Source organism: Prenolepis imparis, unplaced genomic scaffold (assembly GCF_030444845.1).
Source record: "Prenolepis imparis isolate NDT839.2.m4 unplaced genomic scaffold, iyPreImpa1.0 SCAF_15, whole genome shotgun sequence".
Taxonomy (NCBI): Eukaryota; Metazoa; Arthropoda; class Insecta; order Hymenoptera; family Formicidae; genus Prenolepis; species Prenolepis imparis.
This window is the reverse complement of record NW_028141173.1, coordinates 97,585-113,922: the sequence shown is the minus strand read 5'-3', so window position 1 is coordinate 113,922 and position 16,338 is coordinate 97,585. Positions and strand designations below refer to the sequence as shown.

The following is a 16,338-nucleotide window of genomic DNA, read 5'->3' as shown; positions in this document are numbered from 1 at the left end:
AATTTTTTTGATACATTATTGAAATTAAACAATTACACAAATAATCATAAACAATTGGTTTTATCATCTATTTTTGAAAAATTAAGCCAATTATTATAACCCCACATTACTATTTCTTTTCCTTCGTGAAATTAATACAATATAAACTGTTGCAACTTTTGCAGAGAGAAGTATCATTTTATATATCTACTTTGGATCACGAAATAAACAATAAGGAATCGATACAGTTTTGCGCCGCACGGAATTTGACGACTACATATTTAACAAATCTAGGCTCGGACTCGGATCCACTTTCGGAATATAAATCCTCATCGTTTTATAAAGTGCAAGTCACGGCGCTTTCGGTAGTAGGATCTCTAGCAACTTTGAAGGAAGAGACGAAAAGTACCAACTCTACAACCTCGTCGTCTATAAATACCGAGACGGCGGAGCATAAAATTCGACCGTGCTTAGTGTGCGGAGTTACAGTGACGGTTAACAATAATCCTTCGCAACTGAGAACCTTGGAAAACGTATGGGCCGCCGCCTCGAGTGATTTAGCCAGCTCGTCGTCGTTGGTTCGTGCGATGAACAGTGTAAATAGTGCCGCCAGTGATACTCTAGATATAATGAAGGTAGCGGGTGGTGACAGTAGGTACATATCGTCGAGATTGCATTACTTGGTGCTGTACGACTTTCATCATAAAGCCGCGACGACGCAATCCATCAAGGAGGATAATTCTAAAGACTCGAAAACTAAAAAGACCCTATCCGGGACAGGAACTAGCGCCAGCTCGAACGGCGGTCGCCAAGAGAGCTTGTATCAGGAGCTCTTCCTCGGAAAATTTTTATACGAAGTGCCAGTTATCGAGGATGTAGACTCGGATATGGTAGTCGGTCCGCATTACGACGGCATCTTCCCGGCATCTACCACTCTAACCGCCTCATCTTCGAACGGCATTTACTCGAGTCCCATCGGCGGTATTCCCATCGGTCCCGCTCCAACGACATCGACGCCTTACGATCCCAATTTTGCCCCTATCAATGGCTCGGCCCATTTTGCGTCGACATCCGATGCGTTGACAACGATGAATAAAAAGAGCTTAGATCTTATGAAGATTACGAAAACGGAGCCAGTAGTCGTGAAGACGCTAGCTATAAACGTCCCGGAGTCTCTTCGTATTACATATATAGTACCGTCCAAGGACGGAAGATACTTGTACGTCGCGATGTGCCCCGCGGCGGATAACGCGACTTGCGCCGAATCTTTCTCGTTAAATACCAATCAGATGGACGTCGACGATGAAAGCGATTTCTTTCCACAGAAAAGTTACATGTACTGGGACCACAATGACAGTCAGTCCAGTAAATTGATAAACGGCGAAATCCGTAGTAACGAGAGCAATACCGCGAATGCCGTGCTGCTCGTGTACGCTTTAGATTTCTCGGGGCCGGTAGTGAAAGTGGTATCGGAACCGTTGGTGAAGCGTGAATTATCCTCGGAACAGGCACCGGTAGAACATGTACTCCTTCCTCTTCAGGAGAAACAAACAAAGTGTATGGCGACGTCTTTTACCATGTCTAGTACCAATTCCACTGGTAATTCTTCAGTCGCTCAGGAACCTGCCGCCGGGCAAATCGCCCTAGTGTGTAAAGATGGCATAGTCAGATTGTTAAACTTGAGTACGCTTAAGACTGCAACGGAAGCGAGATTAGACGGGAAGAAATTTATATCTGCGACTTATTGCAACAGTAAGTGTATTTAGGAAAAAGTAAGGGGAAAGAAAAAAAAATGAGAAGCGAGAATTGGGTTTGATTAAATTGATTAAATTGGGAAATTAATTTGTGCAAGAAAACTTGTGCGTTACGATCGCCGATTCTTTCAGGTTTGGAAAGACTGTGCGCATGCACGAGCGACGGCACGTTGCATTTCTTCATCACGGCGGAAGAAGAGGACTCTGCGGAGGAAAAGGAGGATGTCGACGATGTGAATATGGTGAATATGGGTAGCGAGACAAGTTGCGCTACCGAAAATGCAGCTCCTAGTACGTCGACATCGTCGATTTGTCAGTAAGTTGTACATGTTCAAATTAAACGTTTAACTTTTTGTCCATGTAGTATTTACACGCAACAATTCAAAACATTAATAAAAACACCAATCGAGACAACATCTCTGTTTTTTTCGTGCGTGCGCGCAAAAAAACGTACTTGTTGATATTCTGCATAATTATTTATTCATGTATTTTGAACGTTTCACAGCGATCAGCTATTAGCGCATAAATCGAATTTCTCTTACTCGGATTTGCGGCTCTTGTACGAACTTACGAGATTCGATCGACATTCCCCTGCATATAGCGCGACCGTCCCTCCATGCTGGAGTGAAATGATGCAGGCTCAGAGACAGAGACGCCATCCGCAACATCTTCATCAATCGGAAGATCAGCATCACACGAGAACTTGGCGATTGCAGAATGACGCGTAAGTCATTATATATATAACTTTAAATAGAATAAATGTTTGAAGAGAATACACTGGAACAATTGTGTAAATACGAGAGTACATTTCGAGTACATGTTTCTTTTTAAAAAGGAGGCATTAATTAATAGCACTTTATATTTATAAACGAGTGAGAAAACACAAGGAGCACTTTTTGTATTCTGTGTTTTCCATAATTCTGTAAAACTTTTTTTATCCGAGCAATTTCAAGTAAATTTTACTTTAATTAAAATTTTAGTTTAATGCATAATTATATATTGTGGGGGGGGGGGGGGCCAAAATTAAAAAAAATTAAAAGTTGGATGGTATTGAATTGTGCGTTAAATTTTAAAATCTTATTTTGAAAAATATTCAATAGTACACTACTTCGCAAGTATTCCCATTGGTCAATTCATTCCTAGCAGAGGAGAATTCTACTCTATTTAGAGAGAATTTCAATTATCTGAAACTTTTTAACGATTGGTGCGAAAATGGATAAATAATCGGCGGTTAAAGGCAAGTGTTTAATTATATAAGATTATACATGTGTGATTTCTTCTTTTATTTCACGTTAGGACTACTTGGGACGAACACGTATTTGAACTTACTCTACCTCGAAGTGCATCAGGAAGTATAGGGCATGTCGATGTTCGATTTACCTTGCATGCATTTTGTCAAGAATTACCGACTATTCAAGTTACTTTGTTGAAACAAAATATAAAAAGAATCGGCCATCAGAAAGTGCCGCTTACCTCCGTAGACGAGAGAATCGACTTTAATATAGGAACTGACCAACAAAAGAGCGAAAATCCAGTCATCACGGAGGAATATCAACGTCAACATAACACGGAGATTCTTTGCGGTCCTATCGATTTGCATCGTTGTATGGACTTGTCTTGTCGTTCGGGATGCGTAACGTTGACAAGCCCAAAATTATTTCGCTCAAAGGCTAGAACGTTACTCGTTCATATTAAAGCTTTAATAGATCAAAAAGATGGAGTAAGTAATATCTATCAATCTTTCTGACGATTGCCTCTCTTTTTATACGCGATAGAATTGATGTTGTAGATAAAAATGTTTTTTTTTTCCCCCCTATTTGAAGACCTCTGCAAAATCAAAATCAAATCTAGCAGAAAGTAAACCACCTACTTGTAAAAAGTTGAAAATATTTGAGGTACGACCGCTCGTCGTACCCTCTAATGCTGGGGAACGATTTGACGAAAGTACAAGCAGTAAAAAGTTGGGATGCTACATTGGTAAATATAATATAAAGAGATATATATATATATATATATATATATATAATATAGGTATAAAAGTAATAAAATATAAAAATATATATATATATATATATATATATATATACATGTATAGATAAATATTAAAATAAATTTGTTATATATAAAACAAAATATTTTCAATAATTTCAATATAATTTATCTATTCTTTGTGATAATATATATATATATATATATATATATATATATATATATATCATGCATATATGTACATGTTTATATGTATATACAATATAATAATTTATGAAAAAAATGTACATTTTTTAAATTATCTACGTGTGCGATAGTTTTTCTCCTTTGTGTTTTTACATTTACCTGTTTATATTTAAGGTTGCAACTGGATTCATGAGATCTCCATCACAGTGAGATCGGTACATCCTACTAACATTGCCAATGAAAGGATACAAAGGTGTGCCATGTTAGAGTCCAAAATCTTTGTCGATAATCTTTTAAACATTGCGTGCTTGCAAGGACCTATCGAGTGAGTAACTAGAGACATGATAGATAATAGCTTAATAACAAGTTTAGTTTTCAAAAATCAGATTTACACTTGAATGAACACACATTTACAGGTCTCCCGTTGTACAATCTATAGCTCTTGACATTCTAATATGGGTAGTTTCAATAAGATTAACGAGATTGCGTAGCACTCAGAATAACGCTGAGATAAAGGCACTTCAATTGGAGACGATACGTTCCGTGCAAGGACGATTATCCAGTTTATTACAAACATGCCTCTTGCATGCCGGCAGAAGTATAGCGCATAAATGTGTCAAGTTGATTGTTCTCTGCAGCGGGTGAGTTTGATCGTTCGAAACGAAATTACAAATGTACAGATTAAACACAATACCGATTACCCGATACAGAGCTTTTATAAAGAAAGAAATTAAATTTTTTTTAGAGGATTTTATAATATAGAAGATTCACCGGCTCAAACCTTCGACGAGGCTATGCTTTCCGTTTTGGTCAATTTATTGCCATCGATTGTGGAAGTACATTGGGCTGGCTCATTAAGATGGCTCCAATTGCTTATTACCAGATTTTTACCATTAGATAGAAATCACAGTATCGCTCAGAAGTGTATCTCGCTGGTGCAACAAATAGCTGCTGAAATATCTAATAGAGTAAATCCATACCATTTGCTGCTCGCTACAAGGTGAAATGCATATTCCCCTCAATTGTATACATATATATATATATATATATATATATATATATATGTTTTCTTGTAATTTTTATAATTTATATCGCATTATAATTTTAATGTTGCAATTACAATTTCTTTTTTTTTTTTTTTTTTTTTTTCCTTTTTCAGATTTGGTCTATACAACACACCCTTTGAAATGGAACTTTTTGACTTGGAACCACCGATGCTACCAAAATTTAGTTCAATGCCCGTGACGTACGCGTCCGTTGTAGCCAGCGAGCAAACAGGTCCATCTGTCACTTCGTCGTCGAGTGCCGTACATTCTTCCAAGATGTACTCGCAAGATTCCATCGATCTGAGGGATCTACTCACACTTCCAGCGCATCCCGCTAGTGAATTTGTAGTGTCCAGCAAGTTGAAAGCATTGTGCGCCAATCACAATATGAAAGGTCTCCTCGAGGTATATTTAACAAAATACCTAATTAATTAATAAAATGTGATTATTTCTCTCGAATCGCTTCGACATTTAAACTTTTGATTTAGGTCGAACCTCTTCATTTCACTTGTCACGCTGCCTCCGACGGTACGAAGATGGAAAAGATCGATCCTGGCATGAGCACAATTAACATTGGATCCACTCTCTACGATAGTACGGCGACAACCAACAATGGTGTACCTGATATTAAAACGATACATCATACTTATGTAAGTATCCTGCATGCCATTATTCAAATCTAATTTAGACGCATCGAAAGATGCATCTAAATATCTAAACGATACAATAATGCCAATTATTTCGGTGACGGGGGGCGATTACAACAGAAAGCGATAATAATAAATTGTTGCTTTATTATGTAAAAAGTGCAGCGATATCAATAATAATAGTGATAATATTATACTGGCAAGTTGTGGTATTATGCCGCAGACAATACAGCAGAAGACTCCACAGCACGATTGTAACAATCTACGAAATAGTAGGACGAATATATATAAATTTTCAGCGTTCGCGTAGATTAGGCGAATTACAGCGCATTCTTCCTATAATTAATAGTAGCTATATAATACGTCTGTTTTCAAAGTCATAAACTTTCTTAAATGGCTTATATAGATGTTTCCAGAGTAGAAGAATTTTAATTCAGATAGAAATATTAATTGTAGAACTTGGATGCTGGATCGCTAGGACCACATGTTCAGGCTAAATCGACAGCTACATTAAGCGATCTGCTTAGTATGTATACGGGAAGAGTACTAAAGAAGTCATCTCCGCAACTGTTGCTCACACCTGATGAACAATCAGATTGTGACGAAGCTAATGATATATCTAGTGACAACCAGACTTGGCATAATACACAAAACAATATGCCTAGTTCACACATGTTAAGTTCCATTGTAACAAAAGAAAAGTCATGCGTACAAAATACTATCGATACTGCTGTAAACAAAATTGAGGATGGCAATCCTAAAAAGGTAGATTACTACTAGACGAAAAAGACACGCACCATAATTTTCTTTTTTTTAATTTTTTCTTTTTTTTTTCTTTCATTTTTTTTTCATTTTTATCAATTTCTCATCTCAAGTCGAGAATACTGTCCTTTTGTTATTTACTTGCTTTGTTAATACGCTGGTTGTGATTCAGATTATTCTTTCATTTGCTGGAAAATTTTACATCTATGTCACATGTATCTGGATGCGAGTTAGATGAACAAATTGCATGTACAAACATTTGTACTAGATGTTGGCTCGATCTTTGCATACAACATTGCTTGTTGTACATACACGTGTAGGGTTTTTTCTCTTTCTTCTTCTTTTTTCTTCTCAATTATTTATTCACAACAAGGAATACTATATCAACTAGTTTTTACTACTAGCATAATATCAATTGTTTGCACTTTTTTTTTAAGTTGTGTGCGAGAAATGCACATTTTCTTTTCTACCTGGCTTTATTGCTTGACACAATTAGGATTAGTGATTATAACAACTTGATGTAGCGAGTGAAATTTTACATTACTTTTTACTCATATATAAATCATAATGAGAGTAACAGTTTTGCAACAAGCTCCATTGTAAATGTAAAAACAGACCTCAACAGATTTGCACAAATATGTATGTGTATACATATCCAAAAGATTATCAAGTTGCAATTTAATTTTTAACTTGTAATTCACATCGTAACTTGTGTAATTCAATAGGCATATCACTATACAAGATGTCTCATTAGAGTGGCGACCTTAGCTTTAATAACAAACTAGATGATTAATTTTTCAATACATTTTACAAATTGTATAATTTTCTTTTTTCATAAAAGTGCCGGGAAAGATGATACATAATTTTCCAATTTTTATTAAAATTTTTTCCGTCAAGGTGATGTTTACTCGAAATTAACCGAAGAATATGGTCTTGTTATCTACTTGTTGTGCAAAAAAAATTTTTCCTTGTCATTGGATTGTAATTCATAAATTATATTATTATTATTATTATTATTATTATTGCTAAAAGAAATCGAAATTGTAAAAGATTTAAAGAATTTGGTCACTAAAATTATACTTGGACAATTTGTGGGACATCATGTATGGCACAAGTCGTTATTGTATGTATTTCGATACATGTGTGAATCAAGATTATCTTTCCTAGCGATAATAATTGTTATATGATAGAGATGAAATAGCACTCGAATTTTTATATTTTTTACAAATGCGTTTGACAAGTACAAGTATACTTGGACACAACTATTTCACTAGTAATCGATAAATTATGTGAATGTTGCAGCGAGAAGATATTACATTTCCGTGGGGCAGATTACTGTGTTGGCCGCCTCAGCAAGCGTTGGTCGTTGAACGAATGCATTCGGGAGCCCGTCGATTTGTTATTTTAGATTTTGGATCGCCCATATTGCTGACTGATCTAATGATTCCTTCGTGCAATGATCTAGTATCACTGTCCATAGATATCTGGATTAAAAACGAAGAAACGGATGGCACTCGGCTTATTGTTGCCGGTGATATCGGTAGTAAGCCATTGATTGTCTGCGATCTTCAACCACCGCCAGTGTGTAGATATCTCAAGGTAAAATATATGCGAAATATATTATGGATTAGATCTGTTTATTTCAATTGTTGCTTTTCTTTTATAATTATTACGGCGCTTTTTTGTGCAATTTTCTCTTTTGCACCTTATTTATTCAACTTTATGTGATATCTATTCTAGTTTCATGTGATACCCTTGAAAGATTGTAGATTATAGAAATACTTGATAATTTACTTGTATAATTGTGTAACAATTTTGTTTATAAACTTGACCTTTATCATGCCCTCATTTTTATTTCTATGCTTTTTTTATTTCTATGCTAATATTATTTCTCGTTCATTTCTTCATTCATCTCAATTCATATTTATATATTCATCCTTTTATAACCCGTTTATCCTCACCTATTTTTATTTACACAATATTTATTGATTTTTACGCATTTTTTATCTAAAAATTAAATAAAGTTGATCTTGTCATCATTGCAGATCACTACAATAGGACGCTACGGAATGTCCACAACTACATGTAAAATACCATTAGGAGTGTTTTATGGACACATGGTAGTTTTACCTGGAGAAGACTATTCCGAATTGAATGATTCCTCATCATTCGATGCCAATATTTTTGATCCTTCTTTACAAGTTACCATTGATACACAATGTAACATACTGTCAGCTTTAGCAGAGGATGTGCAATGCAGGTATCGTATAATAAAGATTGGTAACAAAAAAACAAATAATAATTCTAGATAACAAATTGTTTTTTCTACAGAACTATTCTACAGAAATATTCTTTATTTGAATAATTTTGACTTTTCTATACACGAGTGTGGTTTCCAACAATTTTATTTACTCGTGTAACGCGTTTGTAGCAATTTTTGGCATAATTATAAATATCTAACCGTTGAAAGTTTGTTTCGTCATTTCTTAGAAATATTTCTTTTTTTTTTCAGATTTAGTTTAGCTACTGAAAGATTAAAAGCTCTGTTGGATCCATTGCTGTGTTCGGAAACTCCTAACGTTATGCATATGCAAAATTATCTTTGTTACAATAAGATATTTAATGAAAATAAGGAACAACCATCGGCAAAGATACTGTCGACATATCAGGTAAGAATTATGAATAATAATTTTTAGAGATACTTTGTGCAAACAAAGAAAAATGATTCAAGAAATTTGTTATCGAAGCGATTGATATATCGATTAATCCCATGTCTATCATAGGAATGTATCATGTTTCAACATCAATTGAATATTGTGCGAGGTGTATGGCGACGTCTTGAATTGTGGAGAGGTTTGCGGAATGTGCCAACAACATGTTTTGCGAACGCACCTAGTGATAAATTACGAGTCCTCGGAGAAACTTTGCTTGACATTTTGTTGTACACTGTGTACGAAATTGGTCCAGTACCTAGTGTATGTATGCATTATTGTTATTTTAGATTTTAAACGCTTAAAGTTGGCGACACGATTATTCGCTGAAAAAAAAAAAGTAACGAGACGATTTGACTTTTATTTTTTGCTTTTTTTTTCTAACATAGATACACCGACCAACGTCGTTATATGAAGTTTTTACTCCAACGATTTGCGAAAAATTTTTCCATTCAATATGTGTTGTAACGCCAGCTCCACGTTTACAACTTCACGCTGCTGCGCTTCTAGTTGGTATGGCAGGACATCAGCCATGGTGGGGCAATTTCTTGTCCAATACTCTGATAAATCTATACTCGTCTTCATCTATTCATATTTTTCCACAAGATAGGTGAGATTTGGGAAATTTATTATTTCAGCGCTTTGAGCGTGATTTGACTTAAGCCGAATTTCATTTTTAGGGTGTTTATTTTATTGACATTTCTTGGACGAAAGTCGTTAGTAGCGGGAGGAAATAAATCCTCGGTTATCGAAGCTATGGTTCGTACATTGGGCAAGTTATTGGCTCCACTTACGAATGTACAGTCGTCCGATTCTAATCGACTGGACGTCACCTTAATAGGCTGGGTATTATTATTTTTGTCTATATGCTTGGACACCATTGCTCCACCACCCTGCTTCGAAGACAATCATGAGAAAACCAGAGAACAAGGTATTTTCTATAATGTCTCGTGTTTATCTATAACATAATTTATACACACACACACATACAATGTTTTCTTCGTTCATCATTAGTGTACTTGAAAGTATGATGGAAAATTTGCAAATTCAGCAAATATAAGTTTAAGATTGTCTGATATTTGTTTACTAAAATCAATTGCAATCTATACGATACTTTTCGCAAGAAAACTAGCAAATAGTAAAATACAACACTAGCGGCTTTTAAAAGTTGAAAAAATTAACCAGCGTGCGTATTAATGTTAGCGACAAGACAAGCAAAACTAGGGGTTGCTAATATTCTAAACTATGCTTTTCTACATGTATATTATAAAGTTTTCTATTTTACATTATCAGCGCTTTAACATGTTGTTGATTGTTGGGAAAAAGAAAGAAATCTTGTGCAAACTAGCACAAAATAATAAATACATAATAACTATTGGAATAATAATATTCTAATTCTTTATTTCGAAAGGTTTATTTTCTCGTTGGGAATTTATTCAAGGAGAATCAGCCATGCAAAGAAAATATGTTAATGCTAATCGATCATCCGCCTCTCGTAGTTACCGTAAAAGGTTACAAAAACGTTTATTGCATCATAAACAGCAGCTTCATGAATTGGAACAAGCGAAAAAATCTGCAGCATCCAAAGTATGTATACAAAATCAAAGTATAAATAATTTTTATAGATTTAATTTCTAGATTAAACCTTCCACTATTAACACACACCACACAGAGTAAGAGAGAGGAGTGGGGGGGGGGGGAATGTCTTCTTAAAGAATATTTTTTAGGTGGTTAAAAAAGAAGTCATATGGGGAAATAGTTGCTGAGACAAATATATTATTTAAAAAAGAAAAAAAAATATTATTTGAGCTATCTGTATTGTCTAATGGATTAGATAATCAGAATTTAGAAATATTTTTATTTTACTTGATATAAAAGGATGTAAAAAGTAATGTAATTTTGTGCATGCAATATATTTAGGGATTGATGACTCTTTCGTCCGACGCCGCTACATTGTACAATAAAGTGGAAGCGACACTGAAAGTTCAAGAACGTTATTTCAAAAAGACATTAAAACAACATTCTGCAAAGCATTACAAGGATATTCTCAAGAGAAACGAATCGTTACTTCGTAATCCTTGTTGTAGCAGTCAAACGCGATCCAGTACCAGGTCGGTTCAATGTTCTTATTCCCCCCGTCTCACTTTTTCTATTTCACAAGCGCATGAGTTTGAAAAAATGTACTCATACTTGTTATACCATAATTGTAGCAAATCGGACGTTATGGATTTAGAAGTTGAGTACAACGCGACAAATTTATCTCATCAATATGTCTTGCCGGTCGCGCGTGGTCTCGTCGCACTCATTTTACACAATTCGGCTAACGTGGACATGTTTCTGTTGGCTTGTAAGGTAAGGTTCTATTGGCTCTGAAAACCAGAGATGTACATGTAGATTTATGTCGAGTTTATCATATCAATTAATTAAAATTAAATTATTTTAATATAATTGAATTATTGTTATTATACACAAATTTGGGGAACCAAGGCAAAACGTATGATATATAAAATAATGTATGTGTCGCTTAGAAGAGAACAATTTTTATTTATAATTTAGGACGAAAAATCTCCCAAGATATCTCAAATATTCAAATGCACTCTGTATTGTGTGCAATCAGCAGCAATCAGTGATATTAAAAGAGAACAAAATCTTATAATTTCTACAGTTTTACAATTATATGTCTAGAATTATATTTCTCTGAATTTATAGATAGTCGCTAGGTTAGTGATATCTACACGTCCCGCAATCGGCTTATGCGAACTTATGACCGAGGAACAACTCTTAAAATTAATCAGATTGGCAACAGATACATCTGACGTTGCTTGGTCGTCGCACGCCGTTTCCTGCCTTCTAATGGACTTGTTAGAAGGTACACTTAACAATATACGCTTTTCAATTAGTTTGTATTATAATTATGAATAATCATGAAACAAATAGTTGGATTAAGTGAATAGGTTGAATTAAAAATACCTATAAAGACTGTGCAGCAATTTGATTGGATAGAAATATGTAAAATATATAAATAAAATTTTATTTGTAGGAGGACGATTATATCCCAGAGCATGTTCCACTCACGAAACTAGTCCGTCGGAGGAAAATTTGGAATCGCTAGGGAATCATACGGAAGAAAGTAATGGTCGTACAGAAGAGGATTCAATCAGTGTTGCAGGTAGCAGCAGCGCTCCTTCCGCTGCTGCTACGTTAGCCGAAGGATTCGTCGAAGGAGACGCGGATGAAGACGCGCAAGATAACATTGTGGTCACTTCGACCACAGCAAGTACATCCAAATCCAATGGTTATCTGCCGTCTCTTTTGGAATCTGACGATAGCGAATTGGAAGACTTTCTGGACGACATATTGGAACGTGGCAGAAATATGCTCAAGAAGGATAGTACAGTATCGAAGATTTTAACTTCTGCCATTACTGGGTATTTATCTTTCATCTTTTTTTTATGTAATATACTTTTTATTCGTGACAATTGACATTCTTGCGAAAGACGCTAATGCTTGGAAGCTGTGTGATTATTATGTATATATCCAAATTAAAAGTCATACATGTGAAAAACAGTATCATGCATAATTATTTTTAATTACTTCAACATTTGAATTTGATGAACATTTGTAATGAATAAAATAAGAGTCAAAATTTTACGAAAATTTCACGCGGGATTTTATCTTAACGTTTAGCTTCGCTCATAAACGATTATACAATAATGTGCTCTTTATTTGAGCTTATACACACATACACACACACACACACACATCTCCCTCTAAACATAATAACAACAATAATAATAATAATGATAATAATAATATTTTTTGATATTATACAGGAGCATTTCTTTAGCGATGGACGCACGATTGGAATACGGAGTTGAAATGGGTGTCGAGATATCATTGAGGATACTGTCTACAGTCGGCATGTACAATCTACCTCACAGCATAAGTGCAACAGTACATGTTAGTTTATCTCATATTATACTTTTTCTTTTCTGTGCTACTTTTTGTACCGTTTAAAATAATGAGGGAGATTACTCTTGTTTTCCTTCAATTGTAATATTAAATTGTTTTGAAAACTGTTTTTATCAGGAGAAAGGGTGGATGAGTTTTAAGATAAAAATGATTCGATGAACTCGTAGCACTATCGCTCTTTTTCCGCTTTCGAATGAGGAGCTAAGCACCCAGTATTTTTGTCGAGTTTTTGCATATATATACATATATATAACAATTTCTAGCAATCGATAGTTTGTTAAAGGAGAGGGCAGAGTTGTTTAAATTTGCAAAATGTTTAAAGGAGCGCGAGCAATGTACAAGATTAATATTTAGGTGACACATTATGCAAATTGAGTTTCATGTTACAGATGCCATCGGACGCAAATCGTTGTTGTCAACAATCGTATTTGCGTACTGAGACAAACGATAAAAATCATCAGGAAGTCGGTAATTTTTCCGACCCTACTCCTTCTAATCTTTCCATGTTAACGAGATGTTTTGAGAAAATGTTCACAGATTTGTATTTACGGGTAAGTTATTAGTTAATTAAAAGTAAAATACGATTTTTTTTATCGAATCTTCATTAAATAATAAATTAAATTATGGATTCTCTCTCTCTCTTTTTTTTTTTTTTTTTTTTTTTTTTTTTTTTTTTTTTTTTTTAAGATTGAAAACCTTGTCTTGACGGAAGAAACACACGTGCACGTACGCACACACACATATTAAAGACCACACAATATAATTTTTTTATTAATAACGTTACCTCCAAACTATATGTGCAATTTTCTTCTCAATTTTGTTTGACAAACTAGCTAAATTATACATACCTATTTAATTATACTTTACAATTACTTTTAATTGATTGCAAACAAAAAGAAATTAACTGTTTCGTGAAAATTTTTATTATTACATGTAATTGTAAATGAGGATATATTGCATTGTATTGTCAAAATTTTATACAGATTTTTTTTAGCCGTGTGTTTGTGTACAATCAAAGAATTCCTTTTTTTTTGTTTAAAAAAATGCTCATTTCAACTTAGATTTTGTTTAGATAATTTCTCTGTGTTTCTTAAATGACTATTTAGTGAATATATTTTGAAATTTTTCTCGTTATAAAATTTTGCTCGTTATGTTTATATTTTCCGAGTACACATTATTTATATATATACATGTATATAATGCATACATTTTTTATCTTCTGTCTATATAACAGAATAACAGTACAAACTTGGAACTCGTTCTCCAACTTTGGTTTGCATTGAATATGGACGCTGCTACCGAACATCCAGGCTCTCAATTTGACCCTTCTTTAACACCTCTAATACCACTTAGTCCAGCAGCCATTTCTAGCTTGATATCTGCGCTCTCTTGGTACGTATTGTAATTAAATAAGCTCAAGTTTAATGGCAAGGAAGTGCCGCAACGCAGTATACATGACATAATAATAATAATTTGGTACTAAATGTTTTAAAACGAGTACAATACATGTAATTTGTTGAATAAATTTTAGGCATACTGGAGTTTCTTTACGCGCTTGGTGTTTCGCGTTGCAATGTTTAACTATTGTCTGCAATCAACCGCTACGAAGATATTCTGGTTTAGACGGATTTGTACCCAGTAGTCCATCTATAGCTAGTTGTATCGTTAAAGATCGTAACACAGGCCCTATGTTGTTGCGCCTACTTTCCGGCAATGGATTAAATATTAATATGATGGATAAGCAATATATTATGGTAAGGATACAATTTCTATCGTAATCTTGTTATCAAATAATATGATAAAAGTGAATTTTTTAAATTAAACTTGTTAATTAACACTTGACTAAATCTACATATCACTTGTATGCGATGTACATGATTAATAATTTACACACATGCATGTGTATAACTCGAAAATTATATTCATTTCTATACATTTTATGTGTTAATTCCTACTTATGACTGTATTCTCTCTCTCTCTCGTTATCGTTTTAGGCTGGGCCTACAGTTTGCCAAGCGCTGCATGATTTTCTCATTCGATTGGAAATGATGTGCGATGTTATTACAACAGACAGTTGTTTAGGTAATGCCTTAAAGGATCTTCTGTTGCAAGTGGTATATCAACTTGTGCAACCAAGCGGGCCTCTCATTTCAAGAAAGGGACCTTTAGATGCGCAGTGCAAACTAATAACGTCTGTAGTTAATCTAAATTATATCAATACCGACTTGGGCACCGCCATGAGCATATCCGAATGCGTTGGTGTGTTGGTTTCGACCTATGTCAAAGAATCTGGAGGTAATGAGTTCTTTTTTTTTTTTTTTTTTTTATCAAATATTTTTATACACTATGAATTATAATTCTAACAAGATAGAGAATGCAAAAAAACAAAAAGAGACCTATGGCAAACAAAGAAACTGAACAATCTCATAAAGATTAGGTCTATCTAGTATTTGAAGATTAAATAGAATTATTAAACGTTAAATGTGTAATATTTAATTTTCAATGATCCTAATATTATAATTTTTAATAGGCGACTCTTAAAACAAATTTTATTTTTATATATACAGCCCCAATATATATTAATTACATAACTGGAGAGCCCCGATAACTTTTTTACACGAATTCCGTCGTCTCGTAATTTGCCATTATGGCAAATAGAGAGGACACGACATCAGTGTCGATGAATGTGTGTCGAGAGGAGGTAGAAAAGCCATCCGAGACAAACTTTTCAGTTTTACTGTATATATGTGTATACATGTATGTATATACGTATGTACACGTATAATTTTCTGAAAAATTACGTTCCATTTGTGGGACATTGAAAATTATTTATTAATTAAAAATCATTCTAATAAAATTTTTTTCTACGCACGCGCGCACACACACACACACAAATTGAGATGTTGACTGTTAATGTGGTCGCAGTCGATTTTGTCGCAAAAAAAATGGCAAAAATGTCAAATAAAATAAAAATTGTTCCAACAGTTGGCGCGCAATGTGGAGGTGCGGTAGATTCGACCAGTCAGGCCAGTGGTTTCGGTGGTCTGTTTGCTTGTGTACTCGGTGGCGATACAAGACAATCACGCCCCGCATCATGGGACACTTTAATCGTAGCTCTCATTAAATTAGTGTGTACACTCATCCAAACTCCATTACCGAATGTATGTACTCTATATTATTTTACATATATTTTCACACATTCTACATATATATTTGTGTTTATGCATATTTTAATTTATCTGAATACTTGGTCTATTTTTCTTAATCATTATAATACATGTGTGTGTTTTAT

General features: G+C 34.3%; 1 protein-coding gene across 2 annotated transcripts in view; it reads left to right on the top strand.

Annotated features, from left to right (window-relative positions):
* Window positions 1–16,338, top strand: part of Bruce (BIR repeat containing ubiquitin-conjugating enzyme) — a 35,157-nt gene that overhangs the window by 3,893 nt on the left and 14,926 nt on the right. The window contains exons 5-32 of one of the 2 annotated variants that reach the window (XM_083055702.1): window positions 165–1,731; window positions 1,866–2,049; window positions 2,239–2,457; window positions 3,030–3,453; window positions 3,557–3,710; window positions 4,083–4,233; window positions 4,325–4,549; window positions 4,654–4,908; window positions 5,068–5,359; window positions 5,443–5,604; window positions 6,058–6,366; window positions 7,666–7,962; window positions 8,409–8,623; window positions 8,876–9,032; window positions 9,147–9,338; window positions 9,464–9,684; window positions 9,755–10,005; window positions 10,486–10,661; window positions 10,995–11,185; window positions 11,285–11,426; window positions 11,784–11,943; window positions 12,115–12,502; window positions 12,908–13,034; window positions 13,436–13,597; window positions 14,281–14,438; window positions 14,578–14,800; window positions 15,041–15,341; window positions 16,032–16,207. In XM_083055702.1, the coding sequence (XP_082911828.1) occupies window positions 165–1,731; window positions 1,866–2,049; window positions 2,239–2,457; window positions 3,030–3,453; window positions 3,557–3,710; window positions 4,083–4,233; window positions 4,325–4,549; window positions 4,654–4,908; window positions 5,068–5,359; window positions 5,443–5,604; window positions 6,058–6,366; window positions 7,666–7,962; window positions 8,409–8,623; window positions 8,876–9,032; window positions 9,147–9,338; window positions 9,464–9,684; window positions 9,755–10,005; window positions 10,486–10,661; window positions 10,995–11,185; window positions 11,285–11,426; window positions 11,784–11,943; window positions 12,115–12,502; window positions 12,908–13,034; window positions 13,436–13,597; window positions 14,281–14,438; window positions 14,578–14,800; window positions 15,041–15,341; window positions 16,032–16,207 (7,479 nt within the window). The remainder of the gene's footprint in view (window positions 1–164; window positions 1,732–1,865; window positions 2,050–2,238; window positions 2,458–3,029; window positions 3,454–3,556; window positions 3,711–4,082; window positions 4,234–4,324; window positions 4,550–4,653; window positions 4,909–5,067; window positions 5,360–5,442; window positions 5,605–6,057; window positions 6,367–7,665; window positions 7,963–8,408; window positions 8,624–8,875; window positions 9,033–9,146; window positions 9,339–9,463; window positions 9,685–9,754; window positions 10,006–10,485; window positions 10,662–10,994; window positions 11,186–11,284; window positions 11,427–11,783; window positions 11,944–12,114; window positions 12,503–12,907; window positions 13,035–13,435; window positions 13,598–14,280; window positions 14,439–14,577; window positions 14,801–15,040; window positions 15,342–16,031; window positions 16,208–16,338) is intronic. The other variant, XM_083055704.1, reaches the window with a different exon arrangement.